Source organism: Suricata suricatta, chromosome 11 (assembly GCF_006229205.1).
Source record: "Suricata suricatta isolate VVHF042 chromosome 11, meerkat_22Aug2017_6uvM2_HiC, whole genome shotgun sequence".
Lineage (NCBI taxonomy): Eukaryota > Metazoa > Chordata > Mammalia > Carnivora > Herpestidae > Suricata > Suricata suricatta.
Genome location: NC_043710.1, coordinates 15299984 through 15321826, shown reverse-complemented (window position 1 = coordinate 15321826; position 21843 = coordinate 15299984). Strand labels below are relative to the sequence as shown.

The 21843-nt window shown below is 41.2% G+C and overlaps 1 protein-coding gene across 1 annotated transcript in view; it reads right to left on the bottom strand.

Moving 5' to 3' along the window:
- Nucleotides 1-2945: 2945 nt before the first annotated feature.
- The window catches only part of NUP160 (nucleoporin 160), a 55926-nt gene continuing 37028 nt past the window's right edge, over nt 2946-21843 (bottom strand). The window contains exons 25-38 of the mRNA XM_029915533.1: nt 21054-21173; nt 17342-17437; nt 17152-17246; nt 16960-17056; nt 16761-16866; nt 12941-13101; nt 11751-11811; nt 10944-11054; nt 10629-10752; nt 9554-9655; nt 8537-8678; nt 7227-7352; nt 4469-4573; nt 2946-4011 (exon numbers count right to left, since the gene is read on the bottom strand). Coding sequence (XP_029771393.1) covers nt 3922-4011; nt 4469-4573; nt 7227-7352; nt 8537-8678; nt 9554-9655; nt 10629-10752; nt 10944-11054; nt 11751-11811; nt 12941-13101; nt 16761-16866; nt 16960-17056; nt 17152-17246; nt 17342-17437; nt 21054-21173 — 1536 coding nt within the window. The 3' untranslated portion in view covers nt 2946-3921. The remainder of the gene's footprint in view (nt 4012-4468; nt 4574-7226; nt 7353-8536; nt 8679-9553; nt 9656-10628; nt 10753-10943; nt 11055-11750; nt 11812-12940; nt 13102-16760; nt 16867-16959; nt 17057-17151; nt 17247-17341; nt 17438-21053; nt 21174-21843) is intronic.

The window sequence follows — 21843 nt, the reverse complement described above, 5'->3', positions numbered from 1 at the left end:
TCCCTCTCTCCCCAACTCTCTTTCCCTCTTCCCCTCCCCCTGGTCCTCCATTAGGTTTCTCCTGTTCTCTTGATAGACCTATGAGTGCAAACATATGGTATCTGTCCTTCTCTGCCTGACTTATTTTGCTTAGCATGACACCCTCGAGGTCCAACCACTTTCCTACAAATGGCCAAATTTCAGTCTTTCTCATTGCCATGTAGTATTCCATTGTACACATATACCACGTCATCTTGATCCATTCATCAGGTGATGGACATTTAGGCTCTTTCCATGATTTGGCTATTGTTGACAGTGCTGCTATAAACATTGGGGTACGTGTGCCACGAGGCATCAGCACTTCTGTATCCCTTGGGTAAATCCCTAGCAGTGCTATTGCTGGGTCATAAGGGAGTTCTATGGATAGTTTTTTTGAGGAACCTCCACACTGTTTTCCAGAGGGGGTGCACCAGTTTACATTGCCACCAACAGTGTAGGAGGGTAACGTTTATTTATTTTTGAGAGACAGAGAGAAGAGCACAAGCATGGGAGGAGCAGAGAGAGGGAGACACAGAAACAGGCTCAGGCTCTGAGCTGTCAGCACAGAGCCTGACATGGGGCTCGAACCCACGGACTGCGAGATCACGACCTGAGCTGAAGTCAGACGCTCAATGGACTGAGCCACCCAGGTGCCTCATAACTGTTTCTTTTCTTTTCTTTTTTTTTTTTAAGCTTTTGTTTTTCTTTACTCCTAAGTCCTCAGTGCAGTTTTAGGAGACAACACCACCTGGACTTTGGGAGGGAATTGGAATGGGGAGATAAAAATCCGCAGTGAGCCGGTGAGAGCTGACCCCCGGGATTCTGGAGCGTTTTGGTGAGGACAACTGGCAGAGGTGACAATGCACAGGATGGCTTGTAGAATAAACCAACTTTTCTCAGAAGGTCACAAAAACCAGTGAAGGACATGGTAAGAATGGTCAATATGAAACTCATGTCATCAATTCTATTATTCACAGGAAACGATGTCATTTTATTGTCACAGGGTGGTAAGGTAGAGAGACCTTATCAGTTTCATCTTGTTACATGAAGAATGATAAAATTTCCCTCTGAGAGTCCTATCTTTATTTAATGGCAGTTAAGTATTAAAAAAGGAGGGAGCTTTTTTCTTTTAATTGAATGCTTTTGTGTCATCCTTGCATAGGGGCCATGCTAATCTCTGATTTGTTCTAATTTTTAATGTATTTTTTAAAGGTTTATTTTTGAGAAAGAGAGGAAGAGCAAGCATGTGAGCAGGGGTGGGGCAGAGGGGGCAGGGATGGAGGATCTGAAGTGGGCTCTGCGCTGACACAGCGAGCCCAATGTGGGGCTCGAACTCTCAAACCATGATATGACCTGAGCCGAAGTCAGACATTCAACAGAGCCACCCAGGTGCCCTTAATGTATTTTTTAAAAGTATATTCATTTATTTCGATAGAGAACCAGTAGGGAAGGGGCAGGAGAGGGGAGGGGGAACAGAGGATCTGAAGCAGGCTGTGTTGACAGTAGTTGATAGACTGATGTGGGGCTCAAACACATGAACTATACGATCATGATCTGAGCTGAAGTTGTGAAGTTGGATGCTTAACCAACTGAGCCACCCAGGTGCCACTGTACAGTTCCAATTTCTACATATGTGCTGCCTAAGTGAGCAGAGGAGGGAGCTTTCTTTTTTTTCTGTAAAGATTTCATTATAGTGTAAACTCTACACCAATGTGGGGCTCAAACTTACAACCCTGAGATCAAGAGTTGCATCTCCACTGATTGAGCCACTCAGGTGTCCCTAGGGGAGCCTTTTTTTTTTTTAAAGTTTAGTGTGTGTGTGTGTGTGTGTGTGTGTGTGAGAGAGAGAGAGAGAGAGAGAGAGAGAGAGAGAGAGAGAGAGAAAATTTCAATTTCAAGCAGATATTGTGGAGCTCAACATGGGGCTCAAACTCACAAACTGTGAGATCATGATCTGAGCCCAAACCAAGAGCCGGATGCTTGAAGAATGACTGAGCCACCCAGGCTCCCAAAGAGGAATTCTTTTAATAACATTTTGTAATCAGAAACTGTTGGCATGGGAAAAACAAGGAGTAATGATGCTACTATGGACTATGAAAACATCACATGCTCTAGGGAAACAAAAATGCAAACTAAAGTGGAGAGAAAAGTGAAGTGAAAGAATTCCCATCTTCTGTTCTGGATGGAAACCAAAGCGAAGAAGATGGAAGAAAATAGAAGAGGGGTGCCTATGGGGCTCAGTTGGTGAAGCGTCCAACTCTTGATTTCGGCTCCTGTCATACTCTCGGTTTGTGAGTTTGAGGCCCGTGTTGGGCTCTGCACTGAACAGTGCAGAGCCTGCTTGGGATTCTCTGTCTCTCCCTCTCTTTTCCCCCTCCCCAACTAGTGCTCTCTCCCCAAAGTAAATAAAACAGTAAAGAAAAAAAAGGAAATGGACAGAAGAGCTGGGTTTGCTCTAGCTTGGGTGGGGTCTTGAACAAAAATACTGACAACAGGAAAAACTGGTCAGGATCTTGTGAACTGCCACCAAGGAAATCACTGCTCTGATGAGCAATACAGGTGGGTACATTTCTGGAACAGGGCCAATCTCAAGCTACTTCCTGTTCTCCAAAATGGCTAGAAGAGGATTTGATATTTTTCAGACTGGCTTAGGATCCATTAGTCATTCTTGAAAGCGTCAGGTTACACAGTGACAAACACATATTCTGCGGAACCTTTCTTTTGGCTTTATATTTATGTATATTTGGTTATCTGTGTGTATTTCTGGCTATACTTGGGAGCCACAGGTTTACGAAGCTCCGGCAGGGCCAGGGCTCTCCTGGTCCCAATTACATCGAACAATTCACATTTACCTTGGCAGAGCTGAAATGGAAAAAGAGCCATACATCTCAATATCTAACAATAATAGTACCACAGTGAAGCTCACATTGTTATTTAAAATATATAATGTAATTATGGTATTGATAGTATAAAAATTAAAGGCTTATGAAAAACTCAAGAGAGGTCAAAGGACATACAAGTAATATACAGATCATTTCCGTAAAAGATTCATTTTAATATACAGAATAAAATCCAAGATTTTACTTTTCATGATCCCCAAAATCTGTGGGCATGAATACTTCTGAATCTCACCAGGAAAGTTTGTATTTTGGTCCAATACATTATTAGACAAGTTGCATGATCAAGTCCGGCTTGATTATCATAAATCATAGAAGTTAACAGAATTTACCTTGAAAATTGGTTATAGATAAAATTACCCATTTTTTTCTTAGCTAAGAGTTTACTCAACTTTAGCCTCAGAACCAGATTCAAAAGGAGGTATCTTCTTTCACAGCTGATCATCATTTTAAGTTTCATCTAGGCAAATTATTTAATACTTTATTGAAGATCATACAAAAACTCCACAATAAATAATGAAAAGAGTATGCAAAATCATTAGCCTCTGTTTGCAATACAGAAAATACATGTCAGTTCTGGACCAAAATAATTCCACTGAAACACAGACAGTGGCCGGCAAGAAGGAAGGGTCTGCAGCGGCCGCACCCAGTGGTTAGCCACAGCCACCCACCTCCACCAGCGACTGGAGAGAGAGGGTGGGTTTTAATTTGCAGATAAAGAACGTCTTCGGTTGTTTAAAAAAATAGAAACTCTAAAAAAGCTTGTGAATCATATACAAAAGCAGCTGTTTGAGACCAGGGTTGAGAACCAGAAGGTGTGTGTTAGCACCGCCAGCGAGCACAGGTCTGCGGCTCGTCTGCCCTCCTCTCTTGCGCAGAATGCAGACTTGATGTTGCACACACCATTTGCAGGTATAAAAACTGTCCCGGGATGCAGGGTCTGTAGGGTAAAGTCTTAAGCCCTAAGAGGCACCAAGCGGTTACAAAGGCCAGGCAATCGTCCAGGTCACAAGTTCCGGCGATATAATAAATCCCGTGTTGCCTTGTCGACTTTTTCCTGGTAGTCCTCCAATTTGTCAAGTATTTTCTGGGACAGCTGTAGGAGAAAAGAAGGGAATCGTTACAGAACAGGCCAAGGATTAAGAAAAGACTTAAGTTATTCATCACTTGGACTTCGCCAACTAGATCCCCCTAGTTAAGACGTCCGCCACCGCCTCACTTACTTGCCATTCCGTACAGGATCCCGTGATTCTGATAAAATCGAACTTCTCTGTTAACACCCACTACGGCCAAGCCTGTTCCCCTAATGAATTTTCTAAACATGCAAATCACACCAGCATTTTAATAAAAGCATTACTGGCTCTCTTCTCAGAACCAGAGAGGCCACATCTGATTTAACTAATCATTGTCTAAAGGGTTTGGAGCTGCATGTTAAGGGCAACAAATGGTTTCTGTTCTCCCCTTAATCCTTGAACTCTGCGGAGCCAGCTTTAAGGGGGAGTGCCAGGGCCCACGAAAGTCACCTGCGCTGCTTCGCGCAAGGACAGACTTACAGCAATGTTGTGACTGTTGGCACTGTTCTCTCCCAGAGCCTGGAGAAGCTGGTCAATAGAAGAGTATGGGAGCCACACCATCGGAGCTGTTGCAGACAGTGGAAACTGAAAAGAAAAATATCTTCTATTTGAAGAAAATCTCAAAAGTGGATCATTTCTTCTGGGTAGTTTCAGAGGGTTGGACAACATAAACGTTTTTTCTTTTAATTTAAAAAAAATGTTTATTTTTGAGAGAGAAAGAAATAGACTGCAAGCGGGAGAGGGTCAGAGAGAGCGGGCGACACAGAATCTGAAGACAGGCTCCAGGCTCTGAGCTGTCAGAAGAGAGCCTGGCACGGGGCTCGATCCCACGAACCGTGAGATCATGACCTGAGCCGAAGCCGGACGCTTAACCGACTGAGACACCCAGGTGCCCCTAACATAAATGTTTTTACTAATTTTTTTCTCAATAAGAAACTGCGTGTGTATGTGTGTACATGTCCACAGACACACATTTGTACCCCCTACATTTCTCTTTTCAACTGGGAAACTTGTCCGCTTCTCAGTTAAGTCAAATGTATTTAAATTTTAAAAAATGTTTTATTTTATTATTTATTTTTTGAGAAAAGGGAGGTGCAGAGAAAGAGGGAGGGAGAGAATCTGAAGAAGGATTTAGGCTCTGAGCTGTCAGTATGGAGCCCCACACAGGGCTCCAACCCAGAAACCATGAGATCATGACTTGAGCCAAAGTTGGATGCTTAGCCAACTGAGCCATCAGGTGCTCCCAAATGTAATTTAATTACAAAAAAAATTTTTTAAACATTTATTTATTTTTGAGAGACAGAAGGTGACAGACAACGAACTGGGGAGAGGTAGAGAGAGGGAGACACAGAATCCGAAGCAGGCTCCAGGCTCTGAGCTGTCAGCACAGAGCCCAATGTGGGGCTGGAACACATGAACTGTGAGATCATGACCTGAACTAAAGTAGGATGCTTAACTGACTGAGCCACCCAGGCGCCCCCCAATTGTAATTTTAAATTCATGTCACTTCTTATCTTAAAGTAACCCTAAGGCCTATTAAGGAAAAATACATTCAATTAAATTCTAAATTGTCAGTGAATGCTCCTATTTGCAGTCTGAAATTTAGGTTTAAATTAACTGGAGGGGCGCCTGGGTGGCTTGTCGGTTAAGTGTCTGACTTCAGCTCAGGTCATGATCTCATCATCTGTGGGGCTGAGCCCCACGTCGGGCTCTGTGCTGACAGCTCAGAGCCTGGAGCCTGCTTCAGATTCTGTGTCTCCCTCTCTCTCTCTGCCCCTCCTCCCCTCACTCTCTGCTTCTCTCAAAATAAAAAATAAAGACATAATAAAAAAATTTTTAAATTAACTGGAAATAAAAGTTTGGAAAAGAAAAGCTCACCTTTCAAAGTTCTGAATACTTTCCTGAGAGTTTAAGACTTTGGCTTTGTAGTTAATTTAACTATACCCAGATTTTAGACCTGGCTCTTCTTCTTTTTCTTTTTTTAAATACTTTTTAACATTTACTTATTTATTTAAAAATTTTTAATGTTTATTTATTACTGAGACAGAAGCAGAGCATGAGTGGGGAGGGGCAGAATGAGAGGGAGACACAGAATCTGAAGCAGGGTCCAAGCTCTGAGCTGTCTGCACAGAGCTGACGTGGGGCTCGAACTCATGGGACAAGCTGTAAGATCATGACCTGAGCGGAAGTCAGATGCTCCACTGACTGAGCCACCAGGCATCTCTACATCTGGCTCTTCCATTTACCATCTGTGTGAGCTCTGGCAACTTACTTAACCTTTAAGCCTCTGTTTCTTTGTGGGTTGCAAAAAAGGGGAGGTACAACAATTTCCCATAGGTAAGGATTAAACGAGAAAACACTTGCAGAAGCTCAGCAGTTTTAGCACACAGAAAACAGCATTTTATTCTTAATTACCTCTCTCCTCTAAATACTAACTAAAGCTACATTCCTTTGATGGAGAAGGATGGAATGTATCCCATTTTATAAACAGGAAACTGGAGATTCCTATAGTGCCAGTTCCTGCTTGTAGGGAAAACTAGTCGTGGGGCTCCTGGCTGGCTCAGTTGGTGAAGCATGCAACTCTTTTTTTTTTTAAATTTTTATGCCTTTATTTTATTTTTGAGAGAGAGAGACAGCGTGAGTGGGGGAGGGTCAGAGAGAGAGGGAGACACAGAATCTGAAGCAGGCTCCAGGCTCCGAGCCGTCGGAACAGAGCCCGATGCGGGCTCAAACTCACAAACCGTGAGACCATGACCTGATCTGAAGTTGGACACTTAGCAGACTGAGCCACCCAGGCGCCCCGAAGCATGCAACTCTTGATCTTGGGGGTAGGAGTTTGAGCCCCATGCTGGGTGTAGAGATTATTTAAAAATAAATAAAAGTTTTTTTTTTTAAGTTTCTTTATTTTGAGAGAGAGTGTGCGAATGCATGCAAGTGGGTGAGAGGCAGAGAGAGAGAGAGAAAGAATCCCAAGCTGGAAGCTCAGAGCTTGATGTGGGGCTCAATCCCATGAACTGTGAGATGGTAAAATGAGCTGATATCAAGAGTCGGACACTCAACTGAATGAGCTACCCAGGCACTCCAAAAATAAAATCTTAAAACAAAAACAAAAACAAAATACCTGGTTGTGTAACTACAAATATAAAGGGTAAATCCACTATCCTATAGTTGAATCTCCTTTCACATCCTACTATCACTTTGTTATAGTGATAATACAGAAACACATATGCATGCCTACCTCAATTCCAAAGTACTGATGTCCTTTCCCCAATACAGCATCTACATATTCTGAAACCAGATCCACAGCTTCTTCTAAAAGGTCATAATTTAAGTACAAACGGAGCAACTCAGCGGCATCAACCTTCTGTAAAGAGACAGAGATTAAGAACATCTGCCTATTTCCATCTTACCTGGGCAATGACCAAAGGATGCTAAGTGTTTAATTCCCTGGCATTTATACTTCTCAGTATAAATAAGTGAGCATCTTGGTTTACTTATGTTGGTACAAAGGCTGGATTCCTAAGAGCCCAATTACTTCCGGGTACCTTGTAAGACTTTATTGTTAAGTGGTCCTCCTGCCCTGTTTTGTGATCTAAGACACATTTATTATTTCTCTACTTCAGTGTCCACAGTTGTAGTAAAAGTCAACAAACCTCAGAATTGCTGAGTACTAAAGAGACCATACAGTCACGTTAATTCTCAGAATACATGAATGACAAATGCAAAAGAAGTGAAAAGAACCACCAACTTTCAATACCTGAATCAAATTTGTTTAACTCAGGGTGAAACGAAAGTGAATACAACCTCGGTTTGGAAGGGCTCTCCTAGTCATGTAATTATGCTTTCTATATTCTGATATGACCACATTTATAACTTTTCCATCTTGCTGCTTTTCTTTTCTTTTCCTTTCCTTTTATACAGTCTAACTCAACAACAACCCCCCCCCCAAAAAAAGATCAACTTTCCTGATTTTAACCTTTACCTTCTCTCTTTTCCTATTCCACCCAATTTACTTCAGATATAGCTTTCACACTTAAGCATGCATTGTTTCAAATTAGGAGCTTATTAAAATTGAGATCCCAGATCCCAGCTCCAGACAACCTGATTCTCTAAGTCTGGAATGGGGCTCAGGAATCTGTATTTTGAAGAAGCCCACTACCCAAATAAATAGGATGTAGGCAGTCCAAAATCCCAATTTTGACGAAACTTTAATCCCACTGTAGTTTTGAAAACAACTCCACCCATTCCTTTGAATTTTTTGAGTAACCAACAGTAAAAACTGTGTCATGCACACAGTCATTGTTCAGTGAGCACACAAGCAGGCATGAACTTAATCACTAACCTGTAGAACTTTAATTCTAAACACCCGGTACTTCATATGGAATTCAAGTCCAGGTGTTCTTAGTGTTTTCAGCTAAGTTTGAGAAGCTGCCCAAAGTATATGTCAGTATATTTCCATAAATTATCACCTCTTTTTATCATCTCATGAAGTTATGCTCACTGATAACGACCAGCTTCTTACTCTATACAAGTTAAGGTACCACTTACCTTGTAACTGTTTATTAGCCAATTAGGAAGAGGCACTCCATGAGACAAGAGCTTGTTTATTACACAGTGGTGATGTAAGTTATTCCGAATTTTGTACTTCTCCAGATAAGTTGATAATAGTCTCCATGCTTCATCTGTAGCACTTGATAAAAGCAGAAAGGACTAATAAGTTCCAGATTCTTAACAGATATTTACAGTGTCATACAAAGCATCTATTTACAAGGAGAAAAAAAAATCTTCAGAAGCTCACAACTGACCTGATAATCTAGCTAAATGGCAACTATTATTATTAGGGTCAATGTGACTTAGGGGTAGTACTAGAAACCAAAGGACATAGATTCTATTTCTCTCCCCCTAACCACATCTTTACTTAACTACACAATTCACTTAACTTCATTGTTACAGATTTCTATAACAAGGAAATTGGTTCACATCACTGTTTCCAAACCTGATCAAGTATTAGAATCATGTAGAAGTTCTGATTTAGAAGATGAGGGTGATAGATCCGTATTTGAGTAGTGATATTGGTGTGCTAATTTAGGGGTTGAAAACTAACATCAGAGGGGCCCCTGGGTGGCTCAGTCGGTTGAGCATGCAACTCTAGATTTCTGCTCAGGTCATGATCTCAAGGTTCGTGAGTTTGAGCCCTGCATCGGGCTCAGCACTGACAGTGCAGAGTCTGCTTGGGATTCTCTCTCTCTCTGCCCCCCCTCTCCAACTCTCACTCTCTGGCTCGCGCTCTCTCCAAAAAAAAAAAAAAAAAAAAAAAAAAAGAAATAAAGAAAACTAACATCAGAGGACTTCTAAATTGTTAAATGTTCCAATTCTAAAGCGCCAAGTTGTGAAATACAAATTGTTGTAAATGTGATTCAAGGAAGGGAAATTTACTGAGGGTTAGGGTTAGAGAAGGATTCTAAAGAAACTGAAGTGTATTCAGGTAGACACCAACTGGGCACCAGGGGAAGCCTCTGGAGGGCAGGTAGGCCCCTTGGGGGTGGAGGAGCACTAGAGCTGTACCTGGATTCCTTAGTGGTGATGACTGATGAGAGCTGATTGGCGGCTAGCCAGGACCAGGCTTCGGCTTGGGCTGCCTCGCCCCCTAACTGCAACTTGATGCATCTGCAATGAAAATGGTTCCACACACGATAAACAAATTTGCTGAAAACAGCCACATTATTTTGTTACTAAACCTAGAGATAAGGCGGTAACGTTAGCTCTGGTCTGCTGCTGAATTCACTACTGGGGAATACCGGCTCTCGCCTCTCCTCACAGCACAAGGCCACTGCTAACTATTAAGAGATAATTACTTCTAATGGAAAAATTGTGAAAGTTTAAAAAATATTTCCGGTGGATCTTGAGAAACTTACCAGAGGACCACAGGAGAAGGGAAGGAGGCAGACCATAAGAGACTCTTAAATACAGAGAACAAACTGAGGGTTGATGGCGGGCAGGGGAGAGGGGGAAATGGGGGTATGGGTATTGAGGAGGGCACTTGTTGGGATGAGCACTGGGTGTTGTATGTAAGCGATGAATCACAGGAATTTACCTCCAAACCAAGAGCACACTTTACACACTGTTTGTTCGCCAATTTGACAATAAATTATATTTTTTAAAAATGAAAAAAAAATATTTCCAATTCACAAACTACTTGACTAATATTTAGGTGCAAGTTTACTTCAATAAGAAGTACTTTTTTATAATGCTTACAGGGCCTAATGGGTGTCCTAAAGGACCGAATACATGTCTTTTCTAAAATGGACACCAGTGTTTAGGCCACAGTATCTACTGTCCTGTGGGAATGTGAGCCTAGGGATGCCAGGTTTTTTGATTTCTCAAAAGAAGCTTTAAATCAAGATTTAAAAAATCATAATTAATGAAATTTAAAAAATCATTGTGGTGGACTAGACAAAAGCACGTCTTTAAAGCACAACTGGCTCAGAGGGTCCTGGGTGGCTACTGTGCCAGTGGCGTGGATCCTATGTCTCCCTCTTGTTTTGCCCCTCCCCAGCTTGTTGTCTCTCTCTGAAAAAGAAACATTAAAAAAAAAAAAAGGAAAGAAAATGAAGATATGGAAAGACAATTTCATACATACTTAAAAGCAAGTCCTTCAAAGACAGGCGTCAAGGGAAGCTGGAAAGTCTGGCAGAGTGATATGGCAGTGTCAAAAAGGCCAGCCTGAACCAAGAGAGAGACCATCTCCTCCGCTGATGAGCTTCCTGGGGAGACGGAAAAGAGCTGTTCAGGGCAGAAAGTGCTGTATGCGAAGGAGCCAACGCCCCAGAGCCACCGCTGGTGATGGACATCTCCGAGTGACAGTCAGAGGCTCTGGCCAGCCCAGCATACTGCGGCCACCGCCTGGCCCGAGGCGAAGCGTGCCGTCAGTGCTCCCAGACTCCTGCAGTCCTACCTGCAACTGCAACTGCCGACGGGTCGTGCTGAGCCAGGGTGAGGCGGATCCGGGCCAAAGAACACTCCTTCTCCAGGTCTCCCAGTTCCAGAATTTCAATCTGCCGGTTGGCTAGAAGACAAAGAAAAATGCTTTCAGTTCCCAAGTACAAAGGAAGTGCCTCTCATCAGTGCCTATTCACTCAGTCTGTCAATTCCCACTAAACATGAATTCAATGTCAATTCCAAAGGCACTGGAGGGAAAACAGGGTGCTCCATAAAAGTGAACTTAAAAATAAAGCAACGGCCCTGCTTCTAGCACGCAGCTGAGCCAAATCAAAGTACTCGAATCACAGCTGCAGTTGAGAAGATGCTTACAAGGTACTTTACAGAGAATTTCCTTTAACTCTTACAACTCTGAGATGCAGTTATCTACATCAGTATGAAAGGAACGTGCCCACGGTGAAAGGGGCAGAATTAAAACCAGGTGTGTCCAACTCTGGAGCCCAGGCTCTTTGAGGAGGAATACAATGCTTCCATGGGAATATCCAAGGAGCCCGAGAAAACAAGTCTGACACTGAGCTGGTTTAAATACAGCGAGCAACAAAAGCAAGCACTCTCTCTTAAGCATCTTCAGGTCTCGTGCAGTCATATGAAGTTTTCAAAGAGTTACCAGACAACTTTTAGCAGATTAAAATACTGAAAAATAGCTAAAAGATATTGTTATAATACTGTACATAATTTACAACTACTATATAAAAACACACATTTAATACAAATAATATTCTAACACAACCAGCCGAGAACCCACGGGAGACTGCCAACTCACTTGGAGCAGCTGTGCATTCTCCATCGTGAGTCCTCTTAGGGGACGCGCCAGGGCGATCGCACTGCAAAGTCAAAACAAGTGCTGAGCTACAAAAAGTTAGTACAGTTGACACTTGAACAGCATGGGGGGTGGGGTGCCAAACCCCTGCACAGTTGAAAATCCACATATAACTTCTGACTCGCCCCAAAACTTAACAGCCCACTGATGACTGGAAGCCTTGCCAATAACATAAACAGTTGACTAACATATAATCTGTGTTTATTATCTGTACTATGTACTGTATTTTTACAATGAAATGAGTTAGAGCAAATCAAAAAAATCATAAGAAAAAATACATTTACATTGTATTCATTTAAACTATCCGTGTCTAAGTGGACTTGTACAGCTCAAACTCGGGTTGCTCAAGGGCCAGCTCTATTTTGGTATCTTTGATATCATTAACTGATCCAGAGCGTTCATGCTTCAATTCTCTCCACCCAAATTAGATTTCAACCAGCACAGCTCTTCTTACAAAAGTGCTGTAACTATCAAAGGATTTATTTGCCAAGTTAGCCAACTTAGCTCTAACATGTTACTGGGCCTAACCCCCGGAAGGACATGGGTTTAACCCCCGGAAACAGCCTAGTAAATGCAGGAACTATCCACAGCACAAGCAGTGTGCATACACGACCCCACCAGCATGACAGGAAAACCTCAAAGTGCACATTCTTTAAAACAGTAATTGTAGACTGAATTAACATAAATGACTGATATGGAAGCAGCACCCCTTTGCTGAGCACTTTCTGCAGGCCAGGCGCTGTCACCGTTCTAAGCAATCTACATGAACGACCTCATTTGATACCTTCCAAATCCTACAAGATACACATCATCATCATCATCATCCCTATTTTATGCAAAAGGATAACTGGACAGCAAAACATTAAGTAATCTGCCTGACGTTAGGTCTAATTCCAAAACCATACTGCAATACGTCTTCCTATACTATTCTAAACTTGAGAACTAAAGGGGTAGTAATGTATAACAACCGAATTTTTGCAAAAATAGATGAAGTTCACAAATATCCCAGCAGAAATTTTAAGTGAAACAAAGAAAAATGAGGTGATGTTTTCAAAAGGACTAAACCAGTTTCGAAAGGACCAAACCTAGTGAGTTAAATGATCTCCAAACTCTAGGATGGGAAGTGTTCATACCACTGCACCAGACGCTGGGTGTACGATCCACGCATACTCCGGACGAATAAGTCGTAAGCAGTTAACAGCGGCCAAGTAACAGTTGCCTTGCTTCTCAAGTCCCCGCAGCGTTCGAACTTCTCTGCCAAGGCGCATCCCATACTCAAACATCACGGTACCAGCTGGGAGGCAACAAGAAGTCAGACATCAGAGCGTAAAAAATGTGTTTTAGAGGGGCGCCTGGCTGGCTCAGTACAAAGAGCATGTGACTCTTAATCTTGGGGTTGTAAGTTCAAGTCCCATGCTGCATGTAGAGATTACTTAAAAAATAAAATATTAAAAAAAGGTGTTTTAGAGAATCTATTATTCTTATCAAATATTACAATTTAAAACAATATTGAGTTTAACTTAAAACCACAAAAAATCCTGTGTGGGAGAGGGAATGGAAAAACTGGAACTGCGGTACACTGCTGGTGGGAACATCCCTGCCGTGGAAAATGGTATCGACAGTTCCCCAAAAATAAAAAATGGGATTACCTTGTGATCCAGCAATTTCACTTCTGGGCATTTGGTCCAAAAATGGAATGCAGAGCTTTGAGGATATATTTGTATGCCCTTGTTCACTGTAGCCATTACTCATAATAGCCAAAAGATGGTGGCAATCCAAGCATCCATTGATACATGGATAAACAAAATGTGACTTATACGTATAACAAAATATTATTCAGCCTTAAAAAAATTTTTTTTATAGTTTATTTATTTTTGAGACAGAGACAGAGCATGAGTGGGGGAGAGGCAGAAAGAGAGGGAGACACAAAATCTGAAACATGCTCCAGGCTCTGAGCTGTCAGCACAGAACCCGACGCAGGGCTGGAACCCACAAACTGTGAGATCATGACCTGAGCTGAATTCGAATGCTTAACCGACTGAGCCACCCAGGCACCCCAATATTATTCAGTCTTAAAAAGAAGTTACACGCTACAACATGGATGAACCTTGAAGATATTATGCGAAATGAAATAAGTCAGTCACAATGGGTGCCCGGGAAGCTCAGCTGGTTAAATGTCTCACTTCAGCTCAGGTGATGTTCTCACAGCTAGTGAGTTTGAGCCCCACATCAGACTCACGTTGACAATGCAAAGCCTGCTTGGGATTCTCTCTTTCTCTCTCTCCCATCCACCCCTCCGTCTGTCTCCAACTTGATCTCTCAAAATAAACTTAAAAAAAAGGAAGCCAGTCACAGAAAACAAATACTATATGATCCCAGTAGCCAAATTCATAGAGAAAGAAAATAGAGTGACGGTTGCCAATGGCTGCAAGAGGTGGAAATAGGAAGTTGTTGTTTAACGAGTATGGCGTTTCCATTTTGCAAGATGAAAAGTCCTGGACACTGGTTACATGGAATGTGAATGCACTTAGCATTACTGTATACTAAAATGATTAAGTCAGAAAAGTTTATGTTACGTGTATTTAATTACAATTAAAAAAAGAGAGAAAAAGATCATGTAAATATTATTTCTGACATACATTCATCGATTTAAAAAGTAATCTCTACATCCAACGTGGGGCTTGAACTCATGACCTTAAGATCAAGAGTCCCAAGTTCCATCAACTGAGCCTGCCTACTGCCCCGATTTCTGACTTTTAGATACTATATCCCCAGACAGAAGACTAGTTTAGAGGGCTAGTTTCAGCCCTCTAATTTGTTACCTAATTCCACACCATAAGACCAAGAAATGTTTGGATGTTCTACTCAAGAACAGATTATTTTTATAATACTTTACACAGGTTGAATGAGATATTGAAAAACACCTTGTCCTGAGATAGCATGAGACTCCAGAAATCAAAGAGCATTTAAAATTTCTTTTAGTTTTCAAATGAAACTATTTTTCATTCCAAGTTTAATTGAAGTTAATTGACTTTTCCCCCAACAAATGTTTCTGAGTGCCTGCCATATGTAAGGTATTTTGTTAGAAGAAATTGTCTTGCTTCAGAAAGACCTGAACGTTAATCAAACTAAACTGGTCTTAACCAGGTCGATGTAATGGATGTTGTTAAGTATAAAAGCACACAGTGAACGATATTTAAACATCTACATTTCTCTGCCTGTATGGGTCAAGAATTTAAGGAATACACAGGCATGTTTTACCATCAGAAAAATTAAGAGCATGTCTTCAAATCACTTTCATCTATTCTTGCCAATAAAAATCAGCAAGAAACCCTATGAAAAGTTCTCTGAGTGAAAATGGTATAAAAATGTTACCATTTCCAAAGGGGAACTACAATGGTGATCTTATAAAATAAAATCTTATAACAGACATGTAATCCTCTTGTTTAAGCTATTCTTTTGGTTCCTGTCTCAAAGATTTTAATTTTTTTTTAAGACTACAAGTCTCTAATTTTTATTTTTTAAATTTTTCAAAAATGTTTTTTTTTTAATTTATTTTGAGAGAGAGAGAGAGAGAGAGAGACCACGCAAGCAGGGGAGAGAGAGGGAGGTACAGAACCTAAAGCAGGCTCCAGGCTCTGAGCTAGTTGTCAGCACAGAACCCAATGCGGGGCTTGAACCCACAAACTGTGAGATCATGACTTGAGCCGAAGCCAGATGCTTAACTGACGAGCCAGCAAGGTGCGCCTCATTTTTTTTTTTAGTTTATTTATTTGTTTTGAGAGAGCTAAGAGTGGGGGAGAGGCAGAGAGAGAATCCCAAGCAGGCTCTTTACTGTCAGTGCAGAGCCAGATGTGGGGCTCAGACTCACAAACCACAAGATCATGACCTGAGTCGAAATCAAGAGTTGGATGTCCAACTGACTGAGCCACCCAGGTGCCCTGCAGTATTTTGATTCTAGATGAGCGGTTAAGGATGGTAGGGGAGGAATGTGCTATAAAAATAACCATGATAGGCCTGTGGGTGTCTCAGTGGGCTAAGCAACTGGCTTGATTTAGGTTCAGGTCATGATCTCACAGCTCCTGAGATTGAGTCCCATTTTGGGCTCTGTACTGTGAGTGCAGAGCCTGCTTGGGATTCTCTTCCTCCCTCTCTCAGCCCCCCACCCCCTCTTTTACATGCATGCTGTCTCAAAATAAACTTAAAAAAATCACCAGAGTATTATATTTACATTTGATTCATGAAATTAGTTATATTTCCTTAATCTGATAACTGTATTGAGATTATATAAGAAAATGTACTAAGGAGATGCATCTTCACTATGCATTGAGATATGATGTCCACAACTTATTCTCAAAAGAATAAAAATAAGAAAAAGCCAATAGCAAGCTGGCATAAGAACTCAACACCAGCCACAAGAATTCAAGATGCCTCTAGTAAGTTAAAATTTGTCTTAAAATCAGACAGAAGATATACATAGAAGGACGTCTTGCTGGAAATACGTCAAGAATGTTCTAGAATGGATAAATGCACATTTTTAAGGCTAACAGGTAATCTTCAGAAGGGTAAAACCAATCTTGTATTTAAATATAATTTCCCTTGGGGCGCCTGGGTGGCTCAGTCAGCTAAGTGAAGTGTCCGACTTCGGTTCAGGTCATGATCTCACTGTCGGTGGGTTCGAGCCCTGCATTGGGCTCTGTGCTAACAGCTCGGAGCCTGGAGACTGCTTTGGATTCTGTGTCTCCCTCACTGCTCCTCCCCCACTCGCGCTGTCTCTCAAAAATGAATAAATGTTAAAAAAATTAAAAAAAAAATTTCCCCAAATACTTGTAGAGAACACTCATTCAATAGTAAAAATAAGGTAAAAATTACATGAGTCAAATGGAATTTTTGTAAACATGATTAAACTGCTAAGGTTGCCCCTGACAAAGACTGTCGTTTTCGACTGCTCACCTTTTCGGTAATTGTGGCGATAGATGTGAAAGGCATAGAGAAGCTCATAGTAATTGTGAGTCATAAGGTCCACAGCTCGTGCACGTGATTCAATGATTGCCACAACCTAACGACGGGGAAGCAATCAGACATCAAAGTTAGTAGCTAGCAAAACCACCACCACAGCTGAGTCCAGTCATCAGCGGACAAGTCAAATTACCTCATTTTGTAGATTCACATAGGGAAACTCTACAAGATCCTGTAGCTGTGAGCGTTCACAGAGAACTACCACCAGCTGCCGCAGACAATCTAACTGCCTAGAAGGCAAAAAAGGGACGTGAAGGCACACTGTCTCAGTGGATTAAACAGAGCTGGTAAACTGTCTTCTCTAAAGAAGACTGGGATTGATTACCTGCTGGAATCAGGAATGTGGGTCAAGGCTTCATATGCTTGGCTATTGTGACCCAAATCCAAATGGTGTTTGAAGATGCATGTCCTTAGAGTAGCCTACACATTAAGTATGGGGGGAGAACAGGAGAAGTTAAAATACTACATCCATGACCAATGTAAAGGGAAATAGCTAGATCACAGTTAGTTCTTACCTGACTTTTCCAATCATCACCTGCTTCAGTTATTGCTGACATGGCCAACTGAATAACCAGCTCAGGCAAACCAATAACGTCCAGTAGACGCAACACCTAAAGAGAAATGGAGGGAGTGTCCAGGAAAATTAATAGGGTAGTGAGCGCACTTCAAATTGAAATAGGATTTAAAACAATCAGACAACTACTTAAGATCAAAGATGTTGACCACAAGACAGAATTAATATTTATGACTTTCCTTTAGGGGCGCCCGTCTGGCTCAGTCAGAAGAGCATGCAACTCTTGATTTTAGGGTTGTGAGTTGGAGCCCCACATTGGGTGTAGAGATTACTTAAAATAAATAAATACAATTAAAAAAAAAAAAGACTTTCCTTTAGATTCTACTGTCAAATAACAGGCTTCTTGTAAAATTTCCTATTGGTCTTTTTGTTAGCTCCATCTTCAATGTTTAGGGCTCTCAGTAAGTATTTTCACAAACTTTTCCTACTGTTTAAGTCACAGAGGAATTTAAAGCCCAGTAAATAAACTACCACCATAGCCTTATAAAACCCTAAAAAGAATAATGTTTGACATAACCCATTTCTAAAACAAGACAGAATAGTGCTCTTCAAACTTATTTGACTGTCCACTCTATTAACAATTCTGTGCCTACTTGCCCAGACTGTGAACATGTATTTACTTATTTACACATACCTAATACATATAAATGTATGGATCAAGTAAAGATAAAAAATAGTTTAAAGTTTTTATTAGTACTTATTCTTTTTCTTTTGGACGCTTAGTTTTTTAAACTTTTTACTGAAAGAATATATTTAGAAATCCTAGGCACATAGCTAATTGAATGTTCACAAAGGAAACATTTCCATGTAACAAGGACCTTAAATAAGAATTATATTATAGCACCACTCCAAAGCTCCCATGTGACTCCTTCTAGCCACTACTGACTTGTACTGGTTTTGTTTTCAATTTCTTTTTTTTTTAATTTTTTAATTTATAGTTTATTGTGGTTTTGTTTTTAATTTCATGCAGAATCTTATGGCATGAATTTTTTTGTCTGCCTTATTTTGCTTAACATGTTTATATATACAACTGATCTGTTATTACATGTAGCAATTCCTTTCACCCATGTAGTATTCTGTTCAAAGAATATACTATAATTTATTGATCCATTCATCCTGTCAACAGACACTTGGGTTTCTGGTGTATGAGTGTTATGAATATGTTGCTTGGAACATTAACTGCACATCTCTTTCGGTACATGTGTACGTGTTTCTGGATAGATTTACAACTGGAATTACTGGATCAGAGGGTGTGCCAATGACTGTAGCTAGTAGACACTGACAGTTTTTCAAAGTGATTGACACATAGGTGACTAGGATGCTTAATACCTTGATAATTTCATGGTTTCATATTATCTTAAATTGAAATTTTAAACAATTTTTTTGGTTTATTTATATTTAAGACAGATAGAGACAGAGCATAAGTGGGGGAAGGGCAGAGAGAGAGGGAGGCACAGAATCTGAAACAGGCTCCAGGCTCTGAGCTGTCAGCACAGAACCCGACGCAGGGCTTGAACCCACAAACTGTGAGATCATGACCTGAGCCCAAGTTGGACGCTTAACTGACTGAGCCATCCAGGAGCCCTTAAATTGAAAGTTTAGGGGCATCTGGGTGGCTCAGTTGGTTAAGTGTCTGGCTTCGGCTCAGGTCATGATCTCACAGTCTGTGGGTTCGAGCCCCGCGTTGGGCTCTGTGTTGATAGCTAGCTCAGAGCCTGGGGCCTGCTTCGGATTCTGTCTCTCTCTCTGACCCTCCCGTTTGCGCGGTCTCTATCAAAAATAAATAAGAAACAGAAAAAAAAATTGAAATATTTTAATTCAAAGTACTCTTACTTAGATTTTAAAATAGCATCACTGAGAAGTTCAACTGTTATTAGCTGATTCTTATCAGACCTGATTATAGACGGTCACTGTTTTTACTTTCCAATGTGGTCGATGAAGACCCCTCTCAAAGGTAGAAGTGTCAGCCCTATTTTGTCCTCATTTGCTTGTACTGTCTCTCTTTTTTTTTAATGTTTATTTTGAGAGGACATGAGTAGGGGAGGGGCAGAGTGAGAGGGAAACAGAAATCTGAAGCAGGCTCCACATTGCTGGCACAAAGCCCAATGAGGGGCTAGAATCCATGAAATGTGAGATCATGACTTGAGCTGAAGTCAGATGCTCAACTGACTAAGCCATCCAGGTACTCCAGGTTGATCTTTCTATTAAACATTAGCACATCCCAATTTAATTCTTCTGTGAGTATTTTCTTCCTAAGGCACACTTTGGGGTTCACTGGAACAGTGATTAAGTCTTTTTTTTTTTGCATGTTTTTGTAGCAGTGATTCTTCATGTTTTTTCAATCAGTAAGTTTCTTCTGATGAAAGCAATGGAGCTTCTACACAGAAAAAATACAAGCAACATTTTGCATACAATTTCAGGGGATTTATCACTTCCTCAAATCTATCTAGTCTTCAGATTAAAAATCCTTAGAATTCAGAGGATCTGGCAGGCTTAGCTGGTGGAGCATACAACGCTTAATCTCAAGGTTGTGAGTTCGAGCCGCACATTGGGTGTGAAGATTACTAAGAAAAAAAAATATATGTATCTTGGACACCTGGGTGGCTCAGTAGTTAAGCATCTGACTTCAGCTCAGGTCATGATCTCACGATTCGTGAGTTGGAGTCCCACACTGGCTGAGCCCCGCTTCTCTCCTCTCTCTCTCTGCCCCTCACTCACCTGCAACTCCCACTTTTCAAAACAGAAACACTTAAATAATTTTTTCATTAGTAGGATGGTGGAGAGTTATTAAGAGTTACAAATGTATTTCATTTATCTTGGTGTGCCTGGCTGGCTCAGTTGGTAGAGCATGTGGCTCTTGATCTTGGGGTCATGAGTTCAAGCCCCACTTTTGGTGCAGAGCTCATTAAAAAAAAAATCATTTTTATCTCTTTAACAAGCAATGAACAAAGTGGCTAAGCCTGCCTTTACTGCATTTACTTTTTGGTAGGAAATTCAGGTAACAAATAGGTATCTAAAATACAACAAGCATGGTTAAATGTTATAAAGAAAATAATAAAGCCTGGCAAGGATGGAGACTACCCACAGGGCCTGAATCTGCAGGTGGGGCCAGGGTGGGGGCTGCGGGTGAGCACGAAGCCCGTGAGCACCACAGCTATTCCACAGGGGGAGACAGAGAGGAACTCCGAGGTGGTGACAAATGTGCAGAGATCTCAATGGAACGAGGGCTTGAGGTTTGACTATTTGGAAAAAGGGGAACAGCAGGTAGAAAGGTCTTCAAGGGCAGAGTGTGTGCTCAGTTTGCGAGAGATGATGAGCAGGCCATCCTTGCTACAACGAGTGACCAACAGGTGGTAGGCAACAAGGCCGGAAGAGGAGGGCCAAGTCATAGACTAAAAATAAAACTCTAGTGATGACTTGGCTAATAAAATGGTATCATAATGGGAATTTCACTTAAGTTAAAAACATTTACCAATTTCATTAAAATATACATTTCTTTAAATTTCTCAAGGCAAATTCATTTCTCTTCTCTTGGCATTTCAGGGAATGACTAAATGCTTATATTATTTTTCTCCCCACATACCAAAGCCATTATTTCAGAAACATTTTTACACAGGGTGGTGCAAGAAAGACCACTCCAAGCCATAAGGTACCTTATCGTAATACTGCATCCTGGGGGTGGACACAATCTCCCCATCCTCTGAGCGAATCAAGCGATCCAAGAATTCCTCTTTGCCCACTTCAGATGCTGCCTGGCGGAAGCACTGCAGAGCCTGGAGAAGTCAAAGAAAACAGAATGACTTGTAATGGACTGTTTCAGTTCTAGGTGCTAAAGTCAGGGAGGGTGGGTGGGGAGTTCAGGTGCTAAAGGAAAGTGAAAAAAGAAAAATTAAGACTGCTGACTACATTTACATTTTCTGCTAGTCTAAATTCTGACACATCATTTGCTATTTTTATCTCCCTTTTTTAACTTAAATGTAATTAAAAGGCAAGTGTAAATAAAAAATTGATAAATATAAGCATATCAATATGTTAACATTTGTAGAACTGAATGAGTATATGATTGTTTAAGTCTTTAAACTTTCCTGCATGTTTGAAAATTTACATAACAGGACGTCAGGGAACAAATCAGGGAAAGTACCACAATAGGGGGAGAAAGTGGCATAAAAGTTTTAAAAATATGTAATAAAAACAATGTAACTGAGTAATAAATTTGATTTACAAAATTCCTCCCTAAAAGCATCTGCCATTAAAGAGTTTTAATGTTTTCTTCTTCATGTTTTCCCACGCTCTAACTAATCTGCAAAAGCACAAGAACGCTGAACAATCCCCACGTGGCTCATGCTGGCATTAGCGGTCTTGGTCCTCATCTAGCGGGTTCTGGGCCCCCCAGCCCCCAGCCCCGGCAGGCGGCGACACTGAGGCGGGCGCATCGCCGGGACG